The sequence below is a fragment of the Fulmarus glacialis genome, unplaced genomic scaffold (genome assembly GCF_000690835.1).
Source record: "Fulmarus glacialis isolate BGI_N327 unplaced genomic scaffold, ASM69083v1 scaffold405, whole genome shotgun sequence".
NCBI lineage: Eukaryota > Metazoa > Chordata > Aves > Procellariiformes > Procellariidae > Fulmarus > Fulmarus glacialis.
Window position 1 is genome coordinate 34,413 of NW_009214648.1, and position 27,259 is coordinate 61,671.

Consider the following 27,259-nt stretch of genomic DNA (forward strand, 5'->3'; position numbering starts at 1 on the left):
ACGCAAGCGAAGCTTTCAGCTGAATTTATGGCAGCCTTTTGCCCTCTACGTACCACACAAATAACAGAGACGCATCAGAAGGGTTTGGGCAGGGCAGGAGGCAGGCGAGGTGTGGATTGGGCAGACTGAGGAGCCCTGGGCTTGCTCTGCGCTTCCTGGGACTGCGCTGAAACCAGTTCACGGAGCTCACTGGGCTACACTGGGCTACGTGGTTCAGTTGTACTTAAAGCCTAGGGGGGTTCCAAGTTAATCTTTTGCTATTGAAGGTTCCTATAAGGAAAACAGTCTGTGGTAAAGAGGAGGCAGGACAGTATGCTAACTGATGTGCTTTACAGTTTTTGTCTCTTGATAAAAGGCTATACAGAGAGAATAAAACAAACAAAGCTCTCCAAGTTAGTCTTTCTACTGTGTAATATTAACTGAATGGTAGCTCCACATAAGAGAAAAAAAGAGTATTATTTACATTAAATCACTACTTATTGTCATCTACATAAGGCAGAAGCACCCTCATGGGCCTTACGAGTTTTCTTTCCTTACAGGCTGGATACACAGAAACTCCAAGAAATTCACATTAACAGAGTCAAAAGTGTGTAGTCAAAACATTTATGGTGGACCATACCCGAATTATCAAAATTACTTTACCTGTTTAATGTCACAAACATTTGAGATGAAGAATGTGTCACTGAAGTCAGATAGCAATGCTTACCAGAGATGAAGTTTGTATTTCTAACATCAGAAACACTCCACTGCTTGATTTTTAGTAGGTCTTCCCATCTTTGTGCTTTACTGGGAAAAGAGGTAGTTTTGAGAGTGAATGAACCTGTCACTTCGATGAGCTCAGCTAGGGTGTAATACTAGCATTGCAACAGCTGATCTACAGGAACATCTGCTAAGGTTCATCCAGGACTAAAATGACACAGCACGACTACTTGAAAAATTACCTCTTACTCACTAAGTAAGTGAGTATCCCCTTTTACAGGGGCTAAATTCTGAACAGATGAGCAGCTCCTATTACTCCGATAGGTCCCTCTTCCTCGCTGGCTGCTTATGCGAGGCCCACACAGATAAGTTTCTCATCGGTTAGTTTCCAGCACTCCACAAACTACAAACTCAAGGGACTCGGTTACAGTACTTGTGGTGGGATGCACTCCCAAAGTGGCGTAAGTGGGTTCAAATGGATCAAGTTCCCTTCTGCGCTGCAGGCTGCAGGCTGTGCTGTGAATGCTGCGCAGAATAAACACCTTGCCTGACCTGGCTGGATGGGATGCCTAGGTGGACCTAGATTTTGCCTATGGATTTTCCAAGAATAGAGATCTGACCACCTGACCTGCAGTAGGAGTAGGCAGGAGTAAATTCGCAACCTATGTGCTTTTATGATAAAGGTTCAACCTTTTCTGATTACACGTGCAGAGGTCCCAAACAACTGGAAAGGCCCACAGATCAATTACAGCTGATAGCTCAACTTTGAGGATAAATCCTTTGAGAACACTGTATCATTTTAATACAAACACTAAACTTCATACTATACAACAGCACAGCCAACCAAGCTTTGCAGATAAATCATTTTAAGGAACGCTGTATTTCTGACACCTAAAAAGACGTGGCAGTGCTTGCTTCTGCTAACCATTCTCAGAAAAAAATGCAAACCATCTGGGCCAGTGAGAGCATGAAGAAGGGAAACAAAACACCGGGTCAGCACATGGTTAAATTTTCTTACTTGGCCCTGCTCTAATTCTGAATTAGTGGAACCCGTGCTTGTACAGGCGGAGCAGAGCCCCTGGAAGAGACTACAGGCTGTGCCCCTACAAGGGCCTTCCCTTAACAGACTTTAAGAAACCTTCTCTCACTGCACGAATCACTGATTTGTTCTTGAAACTCCCTGTGATGAAATGAAGGACCCAAAAGCATTTAATTGTTGAACACATAAAAGGAAGTATATTTAAAATAAAAAAAATTGGTCAGACTGTAGAGTCAATTACCATTTTTAAAGGAATTTACAGGGCTGTTGTAGATGAGTCTTTTGGAATAGTCAGTTTATCGCAATGCCTAAACTGGTTTCTTCATTGCACAGTATTTTCTTTTAAAATGTGTGCATTTTTAAACAATTACATACATATTAAAAATCAGCATTTCTTTGCTTAAACTTAATTAAAACGTTAATACTCTCAGACAACACAGATCTGAAATGGTGAAACCAGTAATTGCCCCCTCCCACCTTACAACAAATTAAATTGAGACAAAATTACAAACACATTTCACTACATGATTATTATTAATAAAAATCAGTTTTTTTTTTTTATAAAGTTGCCCAAAATGCAAGGGATGTGCATAGGTTTACAACTTAGTCAGAATAATATTTTACTTTATTCCCTTGGGTACGTGTTCCCATGAACGGAATGTACTTTGCTGTAGATTACAGGTTTTATCAACACAGATACACCAACGGCATGAACGCTTGCGACTGTCCACATGCATTAAGAGTCAAGACCCAATTTCAAATTTCTAAAAGTTTTACAGAGTTCTTCAAAGAGACAGTATCACATTATCTGGATGTTACACAAAAGTACTTAAAAATACTACCCTAGGGAAAAAAAGCAAAAAAAGGCCTTTAAAATTTATGAATTTGTTTCGTAACCACTAGACTAATTACTTCAAATAAATAAAGGAAAGCAAAGTATTCCAATCCATAAAATCAGACTCTAAAAAGAATGTAGTGTTCCACCCCCAAGTTAAGGTAACAGAATCATATTATTATTACTATTAAAATAGATTATAGAAAGCAGCATCTATTTTGTGCAGTTTTTAGGGGCCCTTGAAATAAAAAGCTATGATTTCCAAAAATATAACATTCCAAAGGACTGAATAATACATATATTTAAGGATACATTTTATTGAAGTTTAGGAGAAATGATTAAAAAAAAGATACTGTCTCTTTAAATTAGTGTTTAATTTTTTTCCCCCCTCCTCCTATCTATTCGGACATGACAATAATTATATTTTAGGTCACACTACATCTAGGTAGTCTCTAGGGGCCAAGACCTGTTGACACAAGGTCAGTAACGAAGAGGTTTTCCATGTATGAGGTGGTTCCCAGTAATGACAGATTTTTTTTCAATTCTTTCGTGACCGCTCTAGTAGACCCAGGAGACTGGGACCCACTGTGAGGCTGTACACACAAGCTCGATGGCTTCCTCCAGGTGCCTGATAGTTTCATCAATTTCATTGTTGATAATTGTTAGGTCAAAGTAGTGTGCATATGTTCTCTGTAAGATTTCAGACTCCTTCTGCAGGCGCTGAAGAGATTCATCCTGTTCGGCAGTCAAAAAAGAAAATGGGAGAGAGAGAAGTTGGATCCTTTCGTACTCTTCTACAACAGCTTTCTAACTGTTGCTTACAGAGAAGGAAACGGGCAAAAAAGCCTTAGGGAGGCCTAGGTGGTTTAGATCCCCCACCTAAATCTATGGAAATCACACGGGAGAAATGGCACAATTTCTCTCTTGAAGCTGACATTCAAACAGCACTCAGTTATTAACATCACTTGAGACAAAACACAAGTCTAGCGTTAAAAAAAGCAAGGCAGAGGATGGAAGCTTAGCAAAGCAGCACGGATGTGAGCAATGGAGACCATATATGAATAAAATGCACAAATACACGCTATTGGGCCTATGTCCAGGTAAGAACATGAGAAACAGGAGAGGGTATATTGTCAGGTATCAGCTGTTCCTGGTTTTGGTAATGTTTTCTGTTCAACATCAGTCTTCTGGGTCTACTTCCTTTAATAATCATTTACTGATAAGGAAGTTCTCACTCCGCATTACTCTGCAGTTCCTATTTCAGAGCATGCCATTTCCAGCATCTCTTAGTATGAGATCCTGAAGATGAACCATGCAGTCCGCGCTCAAGAAGGGCCAGCGACAGCAGACTGGTGCTCTCCATGGCTTTGTGTCCATGTCCTTAGAGAAACAAGTGCATCCTACTTTGTGGGTGCGCTACTGGACTCTGTGCAGCCAGCGACACTACAGCGATGGACTTTGTTAGCAAGGTCTGCCTTTCTGAGAGAGCGGGATTGCAAAAGGCTTCTTTCTAGGGCTCTGCAACAAGTTTGAATTCTCTTCCTGCAAACTCCCTTAGAAAATAAAAAAAATCATTTGCTGCTTTCAGGAACCTTGAAATAGCCACAGGAAAGTAATCAAGTCCTTCTCGCCCCACAGGCTTGGGGTGGATATGGGGCAAAATTAAGTATGAACGGTATAGACTCCTGCTGCTCTGTAGTATCTATAGGGTCACTTGATCAATCAACTGGGATACCCTTTATTATAACACAGTTTTAGGCTGCAGGAAGTACAGACACAGTGCCTATAGCTGTTTTCACAAGAAATTATTCTGGGACCAGAATTTTATCCAGCTAGTAAGAGACTCCCCCCCTCCCCTTTTTTCTGTTTAAACTTCCCAATTATTTGTAATTACAGTGACAAGTAGGTGTGGAACAGCGGCTTTCAGGTCCTCTGAAGGGAGCAACCTGCGCTGAGACAGTTTTCCTTCCCTGTAGCTACGAAACCAGCCACTTCTGGAGGAGAAGTTCTGTACCGAAGTTACAGTTCTGCTTCTCTCTTGAAGCTGCAGCCTCAAATGAGGGGGGGATGTCGCCTTCACTTGATAATCACTACAAATTTCATTCAAAGTCAGACAAATACTCCTCACATGCGCTTCTGTACAAGGGATGCTCCTTGTATGGACCATTATGCATCGCCAGCGATGCCTGGAACTTCCGTAGAAAATACCAGTGTATGCAAATTTAATTTATGCTATTAACAAATAGCATATGGATCAATATGGATCAATACTAATATTAAATATTTTTGTGGAACATTTCATATAGCCCAGTGTCTTTAAGCCAAAAACCTAGTTAGGTGAACTGCCAACTTCTCATATATTCCAAAAGAGACATCAATTTATAACAAAACTTTTCTGCTTAAATTAACCTACAAAGGAGAAAAAAAATCATACTTGTCAAGCAGAATATTTTCAGTGCTTTAAACATATCTAGCTAAGATTAATTTTATTTTTAAAGCCAGTCTTAGCAAAATCATATTGCACCTTTAAAAGAGTTTTAATCTCATGGCACAAGGCTAACAGTACCTGAACCCGCCCCTCCCAAAGCCTTAGAGCTGTTTAGTCATATGTAGCTTTTTAATTGCTATTCAGATTTCCCATCAGGGTCATCTTTACCTACAAGTATGAGAATGAACTTTTCTCACTAAAGCATCTATCTTACTGTGACTGACAATAAAAATCTGAAAAACTTAAAGCTATCTCATCTTAAAAAAAACAACTGGTAGGTAGAAAAGAATGAATACTAATATTTACCTTGCACACATAGATGTCACAAAACTAAGAGTTTCAAAAATTCATTAAATTTTAATATTTTTCTGACTTAGCTTCTCCTAGATCCAACTTTAGTGGGATCAAAGTGGGTTGTATTTTGGAATGTCTGAATTTCCTAACCTGTTGGAAATACGAAACATTACTTCTTTCATATACTTTTAGGGGCAGTAATAAGTTTGGGATAGGCCATTGCAGCAGTTTTCAAATAGGTTCAAACTTTCTCAAGTTCTGCAAAAAGAAAAGAGATTACAATTCTTGATTTTTGTTTTATTCTGGGACCAAATTTCACCTGTGTTTGTGACAGGGTATCTATTTGCACATCCAAAACCACATCAAACTTGACTAAGTGTTTCCTCTGTGTCTGTAAGTCCTAAATGCCAAAATTCATCTTCAAAGCTAACACTTCTGTAAGATTTTTGCTGTAGTAAGTTCCTCTCAATTTCTTTAAAATTTCTTAATTGAATTTTGAATAGTGAACATCCCAGATAATTCTCCAAGAAGAATATTCTCCAGCAGTTGTGCTCTCAATAGTGTCAAGAAAGAAGATATTTATCAAAATCTTCAGCTAGCTGCAGACAGACAAATGAACGGAAACAACTTCAGTAATTTTACATTTGGGAGCGGAACATCTGTCTTTTCTTCTTCCCTCAGCTCTCATGCAATAGGCATTTTATGTGAGCCTAGCTGCAGCGTGCCCATTATTGAAACAGACTTTTCTTTCCTTATCACTAGAATTCAGTTCACTTTCCTAAGTTCTTCTCTCCTTCTCCATCATAGCTGGCACAGAAAGGAGTGAAACATGGCTTTTATGCACAAAATCTCTCCGACGTGCATAATGGCCACCAGTGATATCTTCAGTCTCTGAGGACTGGGTTTTTTTGGCCTTAAAGTACATAGGACAATAGCTGCTGCTTGTGACAGTCAAAGCACAGCCTAACAAATTACTAATATTCCCTTCTAAGGCTGTGAACAATGTATAAACACACCATCAGGCCTTTGCCAATTTTGCTTGAACAGAAAGAAATTCTTCTCAACTTGAACAGCTGATGGACTGCAAACTTAAGAAAATTCCTTTTATTCTTTGGCTGGAGGAAGCATAGCTAAAATTCAGAAGAATTTGGCTCAATAAAGATTTACACATGGCTCAATAAAGATTTAGATCAACTCCTCTTTGCTGCTGTCTGGGCAATGGGAAGTAGAAAACAGCTGGAGGAAAGAGGAACTACTCCAGTGTTTCCTGGATATGCTCTCTCCTCTCTGTTTTAGCACAACAATAATCTGATTTAAGTTTCCTTGGTGATTAGACACTCTGGGAGATTTCCTATATGATTTAAATTGGTTTTGTGCTTTGCAGAATTGCTCATAGTACACTGCTATATTCAGTTGGAAAGCATAATATTTTGTCTCCTAACTCTTGCTGTGTCGTCCTTGATTATTGAGACATTTTGTGTGGTCTATGATAGACTAAAGTGTCTCAAGAGAGATACATTTAAGATCAGGCCTCTGCACTGATTTTACCACAAAGTTCAGATATACAGCTGTAAGAGTAGAAATTTTACTCTCTAGTTTCTTTTTACTAGCAGATAATTTTAGCGCAGATATCTGAAGTAATTATTACATTAAATTTTTATTCCAATGGCGAAAGTAATGTTGAATGGGAACGAGCATATCTACATTCTAAAACTACCATAAAAATAACCTACTATAAAAATAACCAGGACTACCTTGTCAGCCCCTAGCTGGTACTTACAGGCAATTTTCTGCACCATTTTGGCAGCTATGTACAATTAGTACGAGTGCAGGAAAATGAAAAGAAAAGCAAAGATGAAATTTAAGAAAACATAAGGGGGAAAAAAGGACAGTCATTTACAGAAGTGTTCTCAAAAAGCATAAGTAAAATCAACAAAGCAGGATACGAGGATAAACAGAAAGGGATACTCATTAAGCAAATGAACCTTTCAAAAAGGAAGCATGAATGGGAAACACAAAACACACGCTCTCCACCCTTGTTTGCTGCCTTGCAGGATGCTAACACACAGACACAATTTGCATATCTCCCTTCATGCAGCCCAGTAAACCTTGGGAAATAGGATCCTGTATTTGGGTATGGTTCTGTTGCTATTACCATTTCCTGCCCCTCCCTTTCCTTAAGTTTAATTGATTCATAAATTAGCATGCTTTCTAAGTCTGGCCTCAGTTCAGCAATTCATGTGCCTGAGTGAAACCCTGCATGCACAGAGACTAGTCACAAGAGCTTAAAATAAAGACAGTCTTACAGCATGAATGCAAATATTTAGAACGTAATACTTTCCTTCTAATATTTCTTTGGCAGGAACAAATATTTCCCCACCACTACTATGGGTCCTCTTCCCAGTGTACCATGGAAAACATTTTCTCCCTCATATCAACCATCCTAAATGTCTCTGTATTATATCCTACAGCTGGAAGATTAAAAGTTAAGTACCACTGGCAGATGAGTGTTGCCAAGGAAGACTATTTGGGAGCTGAGACACAGGTACGGAGGCAAGAAACCCAGGCAATTACATAATTCCACAGGGTACCTGACTGCCTGAGTGCTGCTGTAAGCACAATGCTTGCCTGACACATCCTAAGAACAATTCTAGCTATTTTTTAAGTGATACCATGCCATTTGCTCGCACGTAAGCAAATTCAGTGTAGAATACAAAATTTTAGTATTTTCCCAAGATCATACTGATTTACAGCATATGCCAACACCTGCAGTTAGACAAACTGTCACTTCACTAACATTGCAAATTGTGATGTTCTGAGAGATCTTCGTCTGTACACTCATGACATTTACCAGTTAGGGTATGGGTCCATAAGACACAGTGAAATGACATAACTTACTGCAGTGAAAGTTAAACGATCCTTCTTCCCCTTCCCATCTCTCTTCCTGCCTATATGCTTTCACTGCTTGTTCTGGCATTGGTGCTTGTCAGAGCCTTCATGAGCTGCTTGAAAGCTGACAAAAATCCAATTTAGAGCTAAAGTAGCTCACGAAAGGATCTGGTAAGTGCCATGGCCAGTGCAGACTGGCAGTGTATGTCCCAGAAGCAAGTCAGAGAGAATCACTCCCTTCAGCAACAGCAAACTAGCAGAATGCCTCAGCTGCCAGTAAAATTGCAACTCGAGGCCAATATTTTTCACTCTCCGCTTGCTATTTTAACAATCGTTCAGGGTATTTGCATTTAAATATGTTTGTCTTGTTCCTTATTTTCCTGCAAGCCTCTGCAGTGATGTCATAGTTTCATACTTATGATATTGTAATTACATTTCTATAGAAACAGGCTACAGAGACAGGGCTTCTGACTTTATTTTTGTGTGATCAAGGAGACATCTAGGAGATTTGGAACAGATTCATGGTCAAATCCAATTGATTAAATACCTTAATATCATGGTTTAAAAAAGGCTGAGCAGATAAAGTGTTTGTATAAAAACCGTTTGCCCTGTTGTGAGCTAAATGCAGAATTGCTTGATACCATCTTTGAAATCCGTAGCAATCTGCAGAGCAGATACTCTATAAAAACTAAGTAGGAAATTCACGATGTGGGCCTCCATGAACGCTTAACATTATTCTGCAAGCAATTACCCCTTTGGTCAAAGCTTCCAATTCTTAGAGAACAGTCTTTGAAATTAGTAAGCCTATTTCTGATATATATTTCCTGTATAGAAAAAATACTAAAAGATAAAGGTGGGATGACAGCACAGTCACGCACACCCATTTCTTCAGCTCAGGCCAGCTGTAATCTAGTGCTAGCATTGCAAAGAATTGAGTAATTTGTGCTAATGATTTGTCAAGGATTTGGAAATGTATCTTTGAGCTAGAGAAGGGAATGAAATAAAAGAATATGTATTTTTAGAATACATCATGTAGACCCTTCAACTTGAAGTTCATACTTTGAATTAGAAAAATCAGTTAATAAACAATAAATACATCTCAATCAACTTAATAATGCTGCCATACAACTGTCTTTCTGCCTCTCCATTTACAGACAAGGAAACAATTAGAGAGTCTTATCTACATATTTGAATCTCATCCTTAATTCTGTCTCTGATAGGACATTAGATTGCAACATGCCATACCTCATTAATGCCTGGGGTAATCGTAGGTGCAGCAATAAAAACAACAAAAGGAGCAAACTCTGCAGTTCTCAGGACCTTCAATGCCTAGGTGAAAAAAAAATCACATACTTTAGAAGAATCCCCCAACAATCAATGTGAAATAAGTTTAGTCACACAAGCAAAAGATACAAAATCATGATTTACCAATGCTGGTATTTGTTTTTAACAGATCTGGAGTCAGTTAGTAATACAGACACTTAACTTTTTGCATTGTTTTACATTTTTGGTGGTCAAATCATATATTTATCCTTAAAGTGAGTTTTCAAGACAATGAAAGCTTTAGCGTTTTCAGAGAGGCTCTTCCCATACAGTCTCAAAGAGTGCAGAATTCTGTTTGCATTTAAACTGAATGATTAATACCAGGTTAAAAATTCAGTCATGCCATAAATAGAGAAAAGAGCCAACTGTATTTTAGAATAAATATTGACTAGAACATAATTTTTTGTCTGACTTTTTCTACCTACTAAGACTTTTTAATTATTATTTTCTAAAACAAATGAAAATGTGATGTGAGAGGTTCAAAGTTTTTAAAAAGTAAGCATAGCGAAGTTTTAAAAACGTGAACATAGCTCTAATGCAGTAAATGCAACACCAATCCCCTGAACCAAATCTATGCAAAAGAAAAGAGTTCTCATTAAAAAGTTTGCTTAGTCGTAACTTACTGACACACAGAGCTGCCATAAGTGAAACTTTGGCACAGATCCAAGCTAGACTGAAGTGCAGGACAGCAAGTAAACATACCTCAGCTGAACTCAAATGGAGGGACCGGATAACGTAAGGCTACTAAAGGTCTTGATATAAAGGTCAATCTTTTTTTGCTCCTTCCACTTCCTGTCTTCTCTAAAGTGTTGTTTTTTTTTTTTAAGCAAACAAGCAAACAAAACCCCCAATCCATCCTTTTCCCAAGCTAAAGAGGTTTTCACTTCTGCTGCTTAAAACCCACCTATATATCATCTATGCCAACCTCCTCTAAACAAGAGATAAACCCTGTATGTGAAAGTCAAGAAAACTCACATAAGTAAGAGTACCCAAGGGAAAACAGGCAAGCAGTGTATGATAACTAGGAATAAGTCCGCAGTCAGGCTGGCCTTAATAAGCTGAGGTGGATGCATGATGAAGCTGGCTAAGAGGCTTGCTAGACACATGCTGGAGGAAGTGCAGCAAAGGCAGCTGTTACCAAATGTAAATATATTCTAACAAAGATTAAAATTGCTTCTGAGAATTGTAATGCTTCTGAATAATGCAAGTTGAAAAGGTTTATCAAGAGAGTTTGCTTTTAACAGCTGCTCCATTTGAATTAACTATAAATGCTGCTCTCCCTGAAAACTGTTAAATGTGGGATTTTATTTTTCAGAACAGAACCACACCAGCATACTATGTGAACTGTCCTAAATAATTTAGTCAGGTATCTTATTTCTGTTACGGAATTCTTAAGGAATTTTAATTTCTTGAATCCATTCACAAAGAAGAAAGAAGGCAGCAAATTTAAATAGATAACACTGGTCACAATTTTAATTTGTCATTCCTCCCATTTCCTTCAGTCTGCTAGAGTAATATAAACAACATGTTTGCCCATATTCATGTTGTTCCACTTAACAAAAAATATAAACACGTCCCTGTAAATTGGAAGTCATGACTACATGGATGTTTCAAAGGAAACGTATCAGAATTTTCCACTGAAGATGTTATATAATGAATGAACAAACTATTAGTGTTTCTTGAGGGCCTGATTTTCCTTCCTACCTTCTTCCGAAAAGGTAGCAACACAGAAAGGAATTTATAAAGTAACAACACTGATCTGGTCATTGTGCAAACAGGATCAATATCGGTGATTGACCACCAATGTTTCTGACCATGCTCAATAGTGATATGGAGCCAAGAGTCAGTTAGGAACTAGTGATAGGACAAAAGGAAATGGCCTCAAGTTGCGCCAGGGGAGGTTTAGATTGGACATTAGGAAAAATTTCTCTACTGAAAGAGTGGTCAGGCCTTGGAACAGGCTGCCCAGGGAAGTGGTAGAGTCACCATCCCTGAAGTCTTTAAAAGACGTGTAGATGAGGTGCTTAGGGACATGGTTTAGTGGGCATGGTGGTGTTGGGTTGACGGTTGGACTTGATGATCTTAGAGGTCTTCTCCAACCTTAATGATTCTATGATTACCCTCTAATACAGCATCAAAGAGAAATTTTTGAAAATATCGGAACATTACCCCTAGCAGGCAAGGACAATCACTTATTTTGATACATTTCACTGGACATAAGACTAATATACATGGTAAGTAGATTTTCGAGCTAGAGTGGTTGCATACCTAAACTATGAATTTGTTTCTGCTGTATGTTCTTCTAACCAGATGATTACCAGAATTCTACTTCACAGATTGATAGCTTGGTGTTCCAGGGACTTTTGTTCCACATTACTGCATTACTTATCTAGTGTGCAATCAATAAAAATAAATATATCTCAATAAAATAAGGTTGAAGGATTTGTGATGAGTCCCATTTTTATATACTTCCAATTAGTTACCTGAGGTTCTACATCAAGTATTGCAATTAATCCCTGCTCGTGGATCTTTCGTATTGTTTCCAGTTTTGTCCCATACATTGCATCCTCATGGCTGCCATATTCCAAATATTCATTGTTTGATATATCCTGCATCATTTGGTCATGTGATACAAAGTAGTAATTTTTCCCATTTTCTTCGTCTTTCTTTGGAGGTCGGGTTGTGTCTGAAAATACAAAATATTTTTAGTGCAAAAGCAATATTAAACTTATATATGGCTTTTTGTTAGGTTTATCAATACTTATTCATTGAATGATGACCTGTCAAATCACATATAGAACAACAAAGCATGAGCTCAGGGTAGGCAGAAATGACAGGGGCTGGGAAAAGCAGAAGTCTGGGGGATGTGTGTTGGGAAAAGCAGGAGATGAAGGGATGTGGAAAAGGTAAAAATCAAAAGGTAACAAAGGAAGAACAGAAGGTCATAAATAACCTTCATCTGGTCAAGACTGTAAGACTCTATCAGCTGCTTTCAACAGCAAACAAAAGCCAGATCTCACAGATTTTATAGTTTCTAAACAATTAAATTAACATCTCCATTTTACCCCAGGGGCCAGTACTGGGCCCAAGCCTGTTCAACATCTTCATTAATGATCTGGATGATGGGGCAGAGCATATCCTCAGCAAGGATGTCAATGATAGAAAACTGGGAGGAGTGGCTGATACGCCAGAGAGTTGGGCTACCATCCAGAAGGACCCTGACAAGCTGGAGAAATAGATGGCCAGGAACCTCATGAAGTTCAGTAAGGGGAAGTGCCAAGTCCTGCAACTGGGGAGGAACAGCCCCATGCACCAGTACATGCTGGGGGCTGACCAGTTGGAAAGCAGCTCTCCAGAAAAGGCCCTGTGGGGGGTCCTGGTAGACACTCAGTTGAACATGAGCCAGCAGTGTGCCCCTGTGGCAAAGAAGGGCTAAAGGTATCCTGGGCTGCATTAGACAAAGTATTGGCAGCAGGTGGAGGGAGGTAATTCTTCCCCTCTACTCAGCACTGGTGAGGCCAAACCTGGAGTGCTGTGTCCAGTTCTGGGGTCCCAGTACAAGAAAGACGTGGACATACTGGAGAAAGTCCAGTGAAGGGGCACTAAGGGACTGGAGCACCTCTCCTACGAGGAAAGGCTGAGAGTTGGGACTGTTCAGCCTGGAGAAGAGAAGGCTCAGGGGGGATCTCATCAATGAGTACAAATATCTAAAGTGAAGATGTGAAGAAGATGGAGCTAGTCTCTTTTCAGTGGTGCTCAGTGACAGGACAAGAGGTAATGGGCACGCACTGAAACACGGGAATGTAAGGAAACACTTTTTCACTGTGAGAGTGACCGAGCACTGGCAGAGGTTGCCCAGAGAGGTGGTGGAGTTTCCATCCTTGGAGATTTTCAAAAGCCACCTGGACACGGTCCTGGGCAACTGGCTGTAGGTGGCCCTGCTTGAGCAGGGGGATTGGACCAGATGACTTCCAGAGGTAATGATCTCAACCACTCTGTGATTCTGTAGGTCATCTGCTCCTCTCTTCCTCACAGGCACGCTGACATCCACTTGCTTATCTTTCTTCTAATATTCCCTCACGTACAGCTTTACTCTCATATTTTTCCACTACCACATTTATGTTGGTGACATATCTGAAACACCACATCTCTTCCCAATCTAATCCCATATCTTCCAACAACCCTATCATAATTTCAAACAAGGTATCAAAAAATTAAACTCATCTTCTGTTTTTAATTATACCTATTACTGTTCTGAGGATTAATTAGCAATGTTCTGAGGATTAATTAGCATATTTCAAAAATGAAAAGCTCTATAGAAATATTATAGGTCATGGTTATTATTTTAAGGAATTCAAGAACAATGGATTATATAAATCATATAATATCACTATACTACCCACTGCTGCCTTAGGTCTACTGAACTTACATTTCCCCCAAATCCTCTTCTTTTGTAAAAACATTTCTGTATTTTCCTTTTTTTACTTAAATTCTTATGAGGTTTTCTTCTTCTGAGTGTGAAAGTGTAAGTCTAAAAAGTGGGTGAGGGCCTGATTACTTGTGGTCACGAGAGATGAAAGCTACTTAGCAATAACATACTTTTTGAGTATATTGCTTCTGCAGGCCTATGTGGTAAGAAATGTATGGCCTACTAATCCTTTTAATTAACTACCATTGTGTGTGACATGACCTTTACGATCAGGTTTTCAGTAGATAGACAATTTCTCCATCAAGCATTCCCCAAAACTCCACACCCTATCTCAAACTCCACAGGCCTATCTCAAAAGCTACCTACTCCTACCACAGTTTTGTAAAAGAATGCAGAAAAAGCAGTAAAATCCATCTCTGAGAGTTGGAGAGAATAAATTTAATTACCTAGAGTCAGCTGAAAGCCAGATCAGGTTCCCATAATACTTAAAGTGTATGTGATGTATTTTATATGATCTATTTATATCATTAATATAAGGAAGTAATTTGGGTTTCTAAAGACCAGCATAAAGTGCTATTTTAAATGCCCTAACTGTCTTAAATCTGAAAGATCCACATAGGACTATTAGATATAAGACAGGAGGTAAAGGAGACCATTGCTCTTTTGGAGTGGGGCTGGAGGTCAAGTGATGTCTAAAACAGGCATCTAAACATCATACTGATGCTTAAGCATCTAAATTGCATCCTGATTTGCAGTCTAGTCTTGTTAGTCTTCTTATATAATCAGTAAAGCAATTTCAGTGCTTCCACAGAGCAGGAACCTAATATGCAAGCAATCTAAGGCATGGTCATCATGGTATAGGTGAGTCCATTTTAATAGGTATTTGAAGATAAAATAACTAGTTCAGCTTCTACCTCCCCACAGCAATACAGTTAGTGTTTGAGAGAGACTGGGTGAAAAGCATAAAAAGCATACTGTAAAACATTTATTACTCTTTGTTTTAGTTCTTTGTAATGGTGAACATATTTGCTGGGTTACTACTCCCTTCCCCCCATATAGTCTTGTGTCTGTATTGAATAACATAGGTACAATGTACATCACACACTCCTGGCATTGCACTTTTGAAGTGTCTAATCCAGGATTTTAGTGTCTAGATACAAACAATAGTGTGACAAACAGTGCAGTTTCACATTGCTGCCAGAGTGATTTAATGGCTCGTGCTTTCCAAAGGGCTAGGTCTTTCTCTTTTCCTTCTGCTGGCACTGGTCTTTGTCTAATTCGTTAGCGAGCAAGCCTGGGGAACTTAAATCAGCAGCAAACTAAGACTTTTCCCCTTCCAAATATGTTTACAGATAAGTTCTTAAAAATAATACTTTTTAGCAACCACAAAATCCTTATAGGTAGAAAAACATCTAAGTGCAATTTTAAAGTAAAGCACTAACAAAGTATAAAGAAAATTAAACTAATGCATAATAGCCATCAATGTAACTTCTGAGCCATGTATGGTGTTTCTGAAGTCAGCCTGAAATAGAGTGGACAGATTTAGCTGCTGGATGCTCTTGTTTCAGAATGCCTAGCTTGAGGAAAAAGGGTGCATCTCCAAGTGATCATGTAGTAGGATACGCAATTCCTGCCATGGTATTGGTAGAGATTGTCATGAAGGGAAAACACCCCTGTGCTTTTTGTAACAACCCACTTGTAAGCAGTGAAGTTAATTGCGTTTTCTTATTGTCATCTCTGGAAACTTGAAGTTATTTTAGTATAATATCAGTCCTCAAGGCTAGGCTGTGAAAAGTAATTTAAAACATTCAGATAAGGTACACATTAAAGGTTTCCTCTAAATCCAGTTTATATTTCTTCTCATGGGAATTAAACAGAGTTTTCAATGTCGTGGCTCTTCCAGACTTACCTGAACTGTAAATGTAAAAGTAGCAAAGAAAAATGAAAAATATTTTAGCCTTCACTCCAAATTAACAAACATTTGGGGTAGAGAGAAGTATGCTTAACAAGAAGTTTTGTGAATACTAGGAAACATTCAATGTAAAAGTGGTGTTACCTACTACCCCTCCCTCTGAAAAAAACAAAAGAAGAAATATACCCAGTCCTATCACAGTTCCCACCTTTAAGATAGGATTTGTCTCAGCAGAACTGAACACAAGTAGTACTACAATGGGTATATTGTTAAGGATGCTACAAACAATTTTGCACTACATTGAACATTGGTACTTACGAGGAATGGGGTAAGCAAATCTGTCTGGGTGTTTTGTGATGAGTGTGTTTTTTATGTGTCTTCTTCCAACACCATGTGCACCTAATCAACAACACAAAAGTGAATTATAAATTTTCCACCAGAAGGGGCTCAAAACTATGCTGTTATGTTCAGAATAATAACTCAAAATTACCTAGTAAGACTAGTGTTTTCCTTTTGAATGCTGGCAGTTTTACTACTTCTTCATATGTGACGAGATCTAATTGATCGAACACTAAAACACAAAAGAAACCCCCACAGGGATAAGAAAAAAAGGCATATTGAGGGTGATAATTAATTGTGCTACAAATTACAATTTTAGCAAGTTTTAGATTTACAATACAAAGTAATATGTTACAGAAAATAAAACCATTTCATTATGCAAATTTAACAAAAGTGTTCATTTAAAAAACTGTTAAAAAGCAATAACAAAGCTACTGAAATGCTCAGAAAAGTTTGCATGTCCTTTCATGCAGTATTCAGCAGACCACAAAAATTAGCTAAAATGGCATGCCATTCATGTTTGTATTCCTAAGAAATAGCAATGTTAAAGAAAAATCTGTAGACAATGACCAACATGAATACAATATGAGAACATCTATTTACACTAAAGATAGGGATACTTTCATAACCATGTTTTAACAAGATCTATGAGAAATGTATAGAAAAGAATGTTAATACTTTGTGGTATTTATTCTTCACAACTACCACCATATTAATTGTAATTAGAGTTCTCTTTAAACACACGTGCTGGTTAAATGACATGCTTTTAAAACTTGTGACAGAATGAAGAATTCTAACGAAAAGTGATGGCATTACATAAAAGAACCTCCACCATATTTAGGGAAAAATTGTAAAAGTATTATTTCAGAAATCATTTCCAATGCAGTTGAAATTGGATGAATTCCATCATGCCTATCAATCTATTGTCAATTGCCAAGGTATGTAATGATTGACAAATCAAGTTTTGTTCATTAAAACCAGCTTATTCCTCCTGTGGCCAGAAACACATCATCTGTGGTAATTCTTGCAGAATTCTAATGAAAAAAGAAGCCAGGAGGCAGTTAACTATATTTATAAAGATTACACAAATCAGCAATTGTGAGCAGAATAACGAACAAGAGTTTTCAGTTCTGTATTTATGCATGCTATAAAAAGAAGGGAGGAGAGACTCCATCTAAAATATGGGATTCTTTGAGTGTTTCCAAGTCCTAAGCTGGTGTATTCACCTCAATTATATCCCATCCACCTTTCAGGATGAGTCCAGATGCATCCCTCTCCCTCTCCCCCTATCCAAAATCCCTTAGGAAAGTAGGCAATGGCAGGAGCTTTAGTTTGCTTGCTCCAGAAGTCCCCAGCCACCAAGATCAGCATTAAGACTGTGGAGCCTACCAGAAAGCACATGCTCTTTGTACTAAAGTCCCAGATAAAGCAGCAAAGGATTTAACTTAATATATTTCTTTTTATAGAGCAGACTTTTCAATTCAACAGCAGTCTTTTTACCCTAGAGAAAAAGTACAACTACTTCAATTTGGTCAAACTACAAATCAGTCAATTGACATACTCAACTCTTCAAGACCTTGAAAAGATACAGATATGAAAACTTCCTAGTCCATTTAAAGCATTTTGAATTTCATCCTAAAGAAGAATCTCTTTCAACCTTTCCCCAAATATTACAAGCAAGAATTTAGTAATATTTTTCTTCCATTCCGCAAACCTACAAACATGGAATTCTTACTACTGTCATTTTTGCACCTTCACACTATTTGAACTAATTAATAATCCATTTTCATACTAGAAAGGGCTAAAGATCTACAACATGTTAAACAGTTTTACCATTCTAACGATCTAGGCCTGCAAGTATCTTTTCCCATTAAAAAATAATAAAAAAATCAATCCTTTATTTTCTTCTTGAACAAAACCACATTATGTTAGATACAAACAACAGGAACAAACAACAGAAACAATACATATTAATGCCTTCATCACAAACTAGCAGCATGGAGAAGATGTGTCTCAGTCTACATGGAGTTAACTAATGATTGTAGGGTTTTCAAGTGCAAAAAAAAAATGATTCATTTTTTAATATACACAGGATATGAGGAATACAGGGCACATTTAAAGACTGAACTTTAATGCTTCTGTGTTACTAGCTAATAAAGAAAAGGAGTTCTTGAAAGGAAACAGTAAGAAGCAAATAAAGAAGCATTGTCACTTGACAGGTTACTTACATGCACAGAGGCCATTGGGAGTAAGACAGCATGAAAAATGTACAGGGGTCATTGAGATATGGCTCATAATATATTAGTAAAATAAAAAGTATATGCACAAAATAAACTTTACCATGCAATAGTCTAAACGCAAGGCAGATAAATCACATTAAGAAATGATAAACATATTTTATAAAAGCTTGGCAATTTTCTACATTATGCATAATATGAAGCATAGTTCTAGTATGTTCTAAAGAGTGTTCTTTTATGAAGTCCTGCAATAACATTTCAGTAAAATAAATAAAAAAATATATCTAGATATCACTGCAGTGTATCTCTAGAGCATTTATAAAAGTGTCGGTGAACCTAATAATGAAAAATATTTAATTTTTTCTGTGGGCTTTGGTCTAAAACTGACTTTACAATGGTAAGATGTATGATCATGAAATTGTTTCTTGAAGGACACAATACTCTAATGTCAAGTATGGAGGAAAGAAAAACAGGATGATATTTTTCTTGTAAGGGAGAATATATTTACTTTTAACTATAAAAAGTAACTGAAATAGTCTCCTCTCTACTTCATAAACTATGTCTGATTTGCAGAATAATTTAATTTCTAGTTCTAGTAATATCTATATCACTCCAAAATCTTAACTTTCAAATCATTAGCTAGCCACACAAATCTTAGCTGACTATGAGGTATTTTACTAGGTCATTTTTCAGAACCCCAGTTCAGTCTCATCTCTAAGACAAAAATAACAAGGAAGTCCAAATAGATTACACACTGCTAAACGGTTTATTGAATTTTGTACTAAGATATAAAACAATACCAAACGTGAGAGAGTAGTTCAGAGAAGGTAAATTCAGCACCATCTTAGTTAAACTTAAAAAATTCATGTGAGCACCATAGCACTTCAGTGAATCTCTTTATATCCTACATTTGGCGTCATTCCCCGGAATATTACTGGCATCACCTTTAATACCTCAAGGACACTAAGATTCATACACATTTCTAAGAGAAATCTTGATTCCAATGCATTTTCATTAACTTTTTGACTTCTTAGGGGGAAGGGGAAGTGTCAGATGGTATTCTGAAAAGAACAGTTTCTTTTCTGGTCATTTTGATAATTTTTAATGTTCATGTTTCTAATTTTTGGCAAACACTGTGCTGTGATGTAAAGTGACTAACAGTGGCAAGCACTAAGGCAGGCAAACTGCGTGACTCGAAGTGCTGTCAACCTTCTTCAGATTGTCCCCCCTACATCATGATAGGAAAGTCTAGATTACCCTCCTTTCAGGGATTTAATTGATACAAAGACTTTGAGCTAGTTTTGCTCCTAAAATATTGCCTGCTCCTTCTCCTTCCCTGGCCATCCTCTTTCCTTTGCTTATTTCTTCATAGCATGCCGTGCTTAGTCACACTGACATTATTAGCTATGTAGTTGCACTGTGAACTGTATTAAGAAATATAACTGCTCGAAAGAAAAAGAATCACTGTTTTTTGCTGGGTTGTTCTTCAATTAATCCAGTTAACAGCATGGCCACGCAAAGTTATACTGGCGCAACTGAAGGGAGTAGCAATGCTGTGGGAATGTATGCTGGGAGCAATTGATAATACTTTAAAACCAGTATTGTCAAAGACTTTAGGTCATAAAATCCAGTGTCTTCTCAACAGTTTTTGCTAAGGTCATAATTAGTAAAACATGGTTTAGTGCTACTGCAATGAAGTGGAAACATTAAAGCAACCAGAATGTTAAACCACCAAAAGGAAGGAAGGAAGTTAAAACTTTCAATCTCTACTTGTAAGGGATTTCAGAGTTACAAGTAATTCTATATTTAAGTGTGAACATCTTAAATGTGATGGTGAATTAAGGAGTATAAATGACAATTACTGTTCTTTGACTTTCTTAGATTTTATTTTCAAATTACTTCTACGTAAACATAAATTCTGTAGTACTGATACATTATGAGCTCTGATACTGCACACAGATTGTACAGGTAAGAAGAATGTGAAAATACAGATTTATATTGTTTAATTCGTGTACTCAAGAATGCAACTGAAAAAAACCCAGAAATTAATGCAATATATAAAATACTTCCATTACACTGTTTGGTCAGGTATAGCAAATTCTAATAAAAATCTCTGCAAGTCTCCCAAGAGACCACAACAACATATTTATCATCACAGTATGTGATACCACAATCCAAAAGCAACAGAAACTATTTCAACAAATTGAGTGTTTTATATTAAAAGAAGAAAAGAACTAAATTCTGCTCAGGAACAAAGGGGTCTTCCTCCTTTACTACTAAAACTACTGAATTTTGCTCAGCAAGGATCTCTTACTCTACACGTCTACTTTCAAAAATTTCTACAACAATTCAATTTTTCAGCAGTCTAAATAGAAACCCAAAACTTAGGATTCAGGCAGAAATCACTGCAAGGAGGATAAACTTCCACAGTTTGTTCTATTTGGTAACTGTAAATAACACACTGACTACACAATGGCTCTTATTCTACTTCTAGCTGTAATGATTCAAGAAAAATGCTCTTTCATGATGTTTTCACATATATAATCTATAACTATAAACACATATTAACAAGGATGCTATTGAAAAGTCTTCTGTAGAGCACAGTACATTTATATAGATTGTCAAATTCATATTCTGTTGGTTTCTAGTGCGCCTTTAAATATAAAACCCAAAACAATGTAAGCCTATATTAGGATATATTATGATGCATTTATTTTGTTGCAGCATGGCTCTCACTGATTAAGCTTATGGTTAAATAGCAAAGAACAAGCAGAGTAATGTTGGCACAATTAGAATTTTACTTATATTTTCCTAAGTACCTCATTAGGTTTATATAACAGTGCCAGCTGAACAATTAATGGCAAAGTTTAGATTGTAAAAAATTTAACCTGTTAAAGATACTTGCTTTTTTTTTTTTTTTCATACCTGCATTGTGCTTTGCCAAATATTTGTCTTTGTACTGCTTTTTTTTCTTTCCAAACCAAGTACAGCTGGCCTGTTGCTCCTGTTTGGTCTTCTCCATGGCAATACAAGCAACTCGCCTGGCGTATGGAGGAGAAAAAATGTTTTTTCTTGTAATCAACATATTTTTAAAAAGCCACACAGAATGAATTAGAAAAATAAGACTTTTTAATAGTACAAGAGTACAGTAAAACTTTTCAAAACCTTTTTTTTTGATGACTTAAAAGCACTTATATACAGAGGTATTTTGATACAAACAATATCTTGTTAGTGGTAGATCATTAAAGTTCACAGATCAAGTGAGCATGGGAGGAAGGGTAGCCACTAAAATGGCTGTAGACCACTTTGCAGCAGATTAGACTGGAAGAGCACGAAGTCTGAAAAGACCGCTATGGTTTAAATTACTTCAGAGCAAGTTGTGTTGTGCTGTGGAACTGTTTTGAGGTCGATCTTTAGGATGAAGTATTGCAAGTGTTCCTGTTGCAATGCATTCCAGTGTCTCCCTTATGTCAGGGCTTGCAAGGGAGCTTTAGAGATGGAATGAAATGTCTTTTCTATCTCTGTTTCTCTTCTAGCAATATCTCCCTTAGCCAGTCCAGGTGGCACAGGTGCTGTTAAACCCTTTACAACACTCTAGTTCTTTTACGTAGCAAATCTTGTATAAAATACTTTGGGCTAGATTATCCATATTGATAAACTTTCTTGAGTCATGGCCATAACTTCCATGGCCCAGGACTTGCTTGCCAGAGTTTGTGCTGATACATTTAAAATATTTACTAAACAGCTTCTGCAAGAGGTTGTTTAAAGGCTCTGCATTGCTTTTGCGGTACTCAGTGCCCTTGCTGTTCATTGAATCTGTCATTTAGAAATTTTTGCACTGTGATTTCTTTCTACTTTTTAGTTTTCACATGAAAAATGAAAAGGAGAGAAAACCCCCAAACTCCCTCAATAACCTTTGTGCTTGACGTTTTGCTAACACCTTATTTCCTGCAGCACTTGCATGTAAGCAGTACTAATGAAAACACCATTTAGAAGCTAAAAGAGAAATTAATTTGACCCCCTTACATAAACAATTTGTATGTAGCCTTCAATCCTAGTTTCCTATAGTATATCAGAAAGCACAAATAATGTTTACTAACACAGGTGTTTATTTTTCTAATGTAACCACACGTATAAGATTGCATGCAACCCTTACTGCTATGAATAGATGAGAAAAAAAAAGTAATCAATGCCACAGAAACTGAGGCAATACATAGACTTTTGTTTGGAAAAAGAAAAAATCATACAAAAACTAGCTATACAACAATGAAAAGTGTGAAAGACAGAAATAAAAGCGAAGCTAAATTCATCTTTATAGAAAACTTAAGTCATACCATTCTTGAAGCTCAGGAGAAGGAATAAGACCTGCAGTACCATTTTTGGAATTCTCAAGTTTACCCTGCCACCAGTTGTGATCATCTTTGCTAATGATTTGGATAATATCACCAACTCGGAATCTGATGCCAGCTTCTTTGCAAGGAATGAGATCGTCCTTTGCTGGATCATATTCAAATTGTGCTCTTACATATATCTATAAAAAAGAGTTTATAAAAGACACTGCGATATTATTACTGGTACAGTATTAAGAGTAACAGGTGAAAATTTGAGCTGTGCATGTAGCTACACATACTGTTCGCAACAAGCAAAGGAAGAAACAGAATGGCAAAAGCATAAGTGATAGTTGAAAATGAAACAGAAAAAAAAACCCCAGCAAACAATGGAGACATATGATGTTATTTTGAAAGCTCATGTCTTCTACATACTGTGAAACCTGAACAGCAAAAATGAACACATGTAATAGAGTCCCTCAAATCAATATTAACTACCATGAATCATTACAGACTAAAAGCCAGCAGCTTACAACTTGAACTGTACTGTACTTTCCAACTGAAGTCCCATGATATGTTTTAAAAATTTGTATGACAGGAAATTTTATTGGAGAATATAAAGGACTTAGGCTACGTTACGGATCTTTAGTACTTAGACCTTGTCTTTTTTAGATTAAATAGGAAGTCTTCTGTTGCACCTATCGTATATAGTTACTTGGGAGGAATCTGGGAATTCTCTGAATGGATTTTTCAGTAAAAGTCTATTCCCGTATAAATGAAAACTAATGATTTGAATAAGTTATTCTCTAAGCAACATTAACAGAAAGAATTCAGATTCTGACTTCACAATTTAAAATAATATATCAATCCTTTGTGGGTTTAATGAGGTCTCATCCCTAGAAAATAAAAATAAAAGTGATTTCCAGTTTTGGTTGCTAATTACAGCCCTGATGCATCCAAGGACCTTAAAATCAGAATTAAGTGTCATGTCCAAGATGGGTAATTTCTACAGTTTATGAACTTCAAACATCACCCTATAGCATCTCAGACACCCATGTATATTCTACTGCTGATTTTCTTTAGTAAGAATTTTAATAAAATTGATTTTTTTTTTAAAAAAAATTTACGTTGCAAAGTAATATCCTTCATTTAAACTGTAACAAACACTTTTCAACTTTGCTGAAATTCTGCTCCAAAAATAGCTCTAACTATGCAGCGTTAGCACTATTCATGGCACTTTAAAAAGTTAATTTCTATAGTAATCCAATCTGCAACCCAACTTATGAATAAATTAACTTAAAATGGCTAATCACTACTGGCTTGTACCTGATGCTCTTTCATCTGTTTACAGTGAAACATCAGATAATACCAATATAGATCTCAACTTTTAATATACTAAATCTGACCCTTGTTCTGCTGTGCATTGAGTGTGTGAGTTTAGACAAGCAACCCAACTTCTTTTAATCACCTGAAAAATAGGATATTTTGAAACCAACTATGTTTATTTAGTAACGGGCTTTCTACGAAGTAATCAGTATTGAACCAATCCCTTATTTGCCCACAACCTTATCAAACATAGGTCTAGAAAAGTAAGCAGTATTTTTACCATCTAGAAACTTCCTGCTCCAGTTTGAGCCATTATCCACCATATATTGGCTGTTCATGGAACGTTACAGACTTCCTTACAGATAGCAATGTATCTGTTATCCAAGCCCTTACTGTCTTCAAGGATGACAAGCTACCAGAAAAAGATGCTGGTTCAATGGGAGAAGACTCTTGAAAAAAACAGGTAACTACAAATGGTGCGAGGAACACCATTATTCTGATATTGCCTTGAAGAAACGCTCTTCTCCTGGGAAAAATAACTTATGAGAGGAAACCCAAAACCTAACACAACAGCTCGGAAGGTCTTTCATGGAGCCTTTCCAGGACTACATTCAGGCAGCTGGAAACCTCACAAGACAACAGAAAGTTCAAAGAACCATATAGCTGTAAGCTTTAAAAATGGGAAACGAAGCGAGAGCAATCCATCCTTGTAATAGATATTCCAGCTAACTTAACCAGACAGTAGTATAAAAAGATTGTCAAAGACAACAGATCATGCAGTCCATTGACTCTTTTGAATGGAATTGCAAGAGTAGTTATTAAAACCCTCGGCAGAATAAGAGGTTGAGTCCACGGTTAAGATTCAGAGGCAGATTCTGGAAGGGCTGTATATAAATGGAGCAGTTACCGAAGATGAATCACAAACCACTTGATGGTATAACGTTGATTTGGAGGCTGCAGTAAAAAAAAAAAAAAAATTCTTAAAACTGCAAAGGGAGTCATAGGGAATCCTCTGCAGAGCCCTTAAGGGCTTTCTTGGAATTCTCTGGAGAGGGAAGATCTTTCTTTGGTCCATGATGACATGTACTACCGTCAAGGTAACAAAGTTAAGGGAGGTTACTGAATCTGGGCCTTAGGACTGAAAATGTAAGAGGCTGTCTTCAGACTTATCAACTCTTAGTAGAAACTGTCCTTAATATTTTTCTTTGAAGAGCTTTCTTAATGTTAGTAATTAGTTATAGACCAACTTAAGCTTTAGAATCTTTGTCAGTACAATGTTTTAGGGTAGAGTATCAGACACTAGCCATTCTAGTCTCCATTTCAGCTAAAATATAAATCTGAGCTTTCCTCTAAGATGAAAATCTGCACAGGTCACTGCACAACAGTAAATCTATTAATGCATTATGAACTAAAACAGCATCTCCAGTTACATTTACAATGACACTGTAACTCTCACACATATGGACACATGAAAAAAATGCTATTCTGAATTAGCCACAAACAAATGAGTTAAAAAAGAAAAATGAAAAAAATGGAACAAATTTTCCAAGCTTAAATGTTTTAGTCCAGCACATACAGAATATGAGGGGGAAAAAGATAAGCAGGGATGTTCACTAGCAGCTAAGTTTACAAAAATTCCCATGGAGGATATCTATTCACCTGTCGTCCTTTTGGTTGTGTTGTCGATGGCAAGTCCTGCAGAATAAAGTCAACCCAGGAGAAGAAATTTTCATTTTACTTTTTAAGGGCATACAACACCATTTGTTAGTGATTCATACTACATTACAGTAAAATGGTAAGTCAGACAAAAGTATAAAGCATTGACCCATGTTTAGAAATATTTTTTTCGTAAAGAAAAATCAAACCCAGGCTGTTTAGCAGCAAGCTGAAGAAAGCAGGTAAAAAGTTTAAGCAGATAGAGAATGTGCTTTTTAATAAATAATTCAGCATCTTCAACACAAAAGCACCGTCAAGTGAAAGAGGCTCTTTACGTGAATGCCTTTTCCACTTAATACTTAGTCTTGTTTTTAAAAGAGAAGGATGACTATTATAAATATTAAAAATTTTATTGTTAAAAATGTGTAAGGTGATTAATTGTGCTGAGGAATAAGATTATAACTATTAATTGTGTTACAAATTCAATTTAATTCACAAAAATGTCTTAAATTTTTCATCCACAATTATTTTTCATTGTATTAATTAATAAGTACTTTACCTTGTGGCAAATAATTTCTAAGTTGTCATTTTTTTAAAGGAGTTAAAGGAGTAGTTACTCAGTTTCTTTTTTTTTTTTTTAGCTAGTCCCATGAACTCATGATACTGACAGCACTCTTACTGAAGGAACTTGCGTGTACAGTTACTACATTGGTCCAAACAATGACAAATGATAAACAACACAAATTTTAACATTAATATACTTTAGAAAAACAGGAGATCAACAGCACCTTTCTACCTGAATACATATGAAACAGAAGTACTTTGTGTTAAAGATGTGATGATAATAGCTTGGTTTGTAGTGCAGTTTAAAGCCACTTCCTTTTGCTTTTCATATCCAGGCAAGGCTCATATTTCACAAAGTATGTGCACGTACCACAACAGCAGAGGGCACACCAATTCGTTAACTCAGATAGCGGAAACCAGTACACGTTCCAGAGGTCTCTCAAAACACAAAACTTAAAAGAGTCTAAAATGTCTTGAAATACCAACTGCACAGTTATTCTTTCTTCAAACACTGCTTCCAAAGTTCACGATGGAAATAAAACTTCCACTTTAAACCTTTCCTTAGTTTTGAGGAAACTGCTAACAATGATTTAAGGATGATTGAAGTGTCACATTACAGTTATTAACATTTAATTAACTATATGGCTTTTAATGAGAAGCATACGTTGGGAAAAACCCTTAAAAAAAGAAAACGGGGAGTTACATATGTAATAACCTTGGTTCTATCAGTAGGACAAAATTTTCCACTGACCACATGATAAGTATAACAGTAATGGCAGATGAGCACCAACAAAACTTTCACACTTTCTCTGTGTGGAACTGGAAATCTTACCGAAACAGAATTGTTAGTGCTGCTATGACCATTAGCTGGGGACTGTCTGGATGTAGAGGGGGAATCTCT

At 36.9% G+C, this 27,259-nt stretch overlaps 1 protein-coding gene across 1 annotated transcript; it reads right to left on the minus strand.

The window, feature by feature from the left end:
* Positions 1–2,873: 2,873 nt before the first annotated feature.
* On the minus strand, positions 2,874–27,259 carry LOC104077386 (peripheral plasma membrane protein CASK; the record flags this gene model as incomplete). The annotated part of the gene is made up of 9 exons (XM_009578605.1): positions 2,874–3,308; positions 9,490–9,573; positions 12,051–12,253; positions 16,227–16,307; positions 16,399–16,479; positions 21,410–21,525; positions 22,819–23,015; positions 25,798–25,833; positions 27,191–27,259. Coding segments are annotated over 9 exons (1,044 nt in total), but the record flags the coding sequence as incomplete, so codon positions are not given.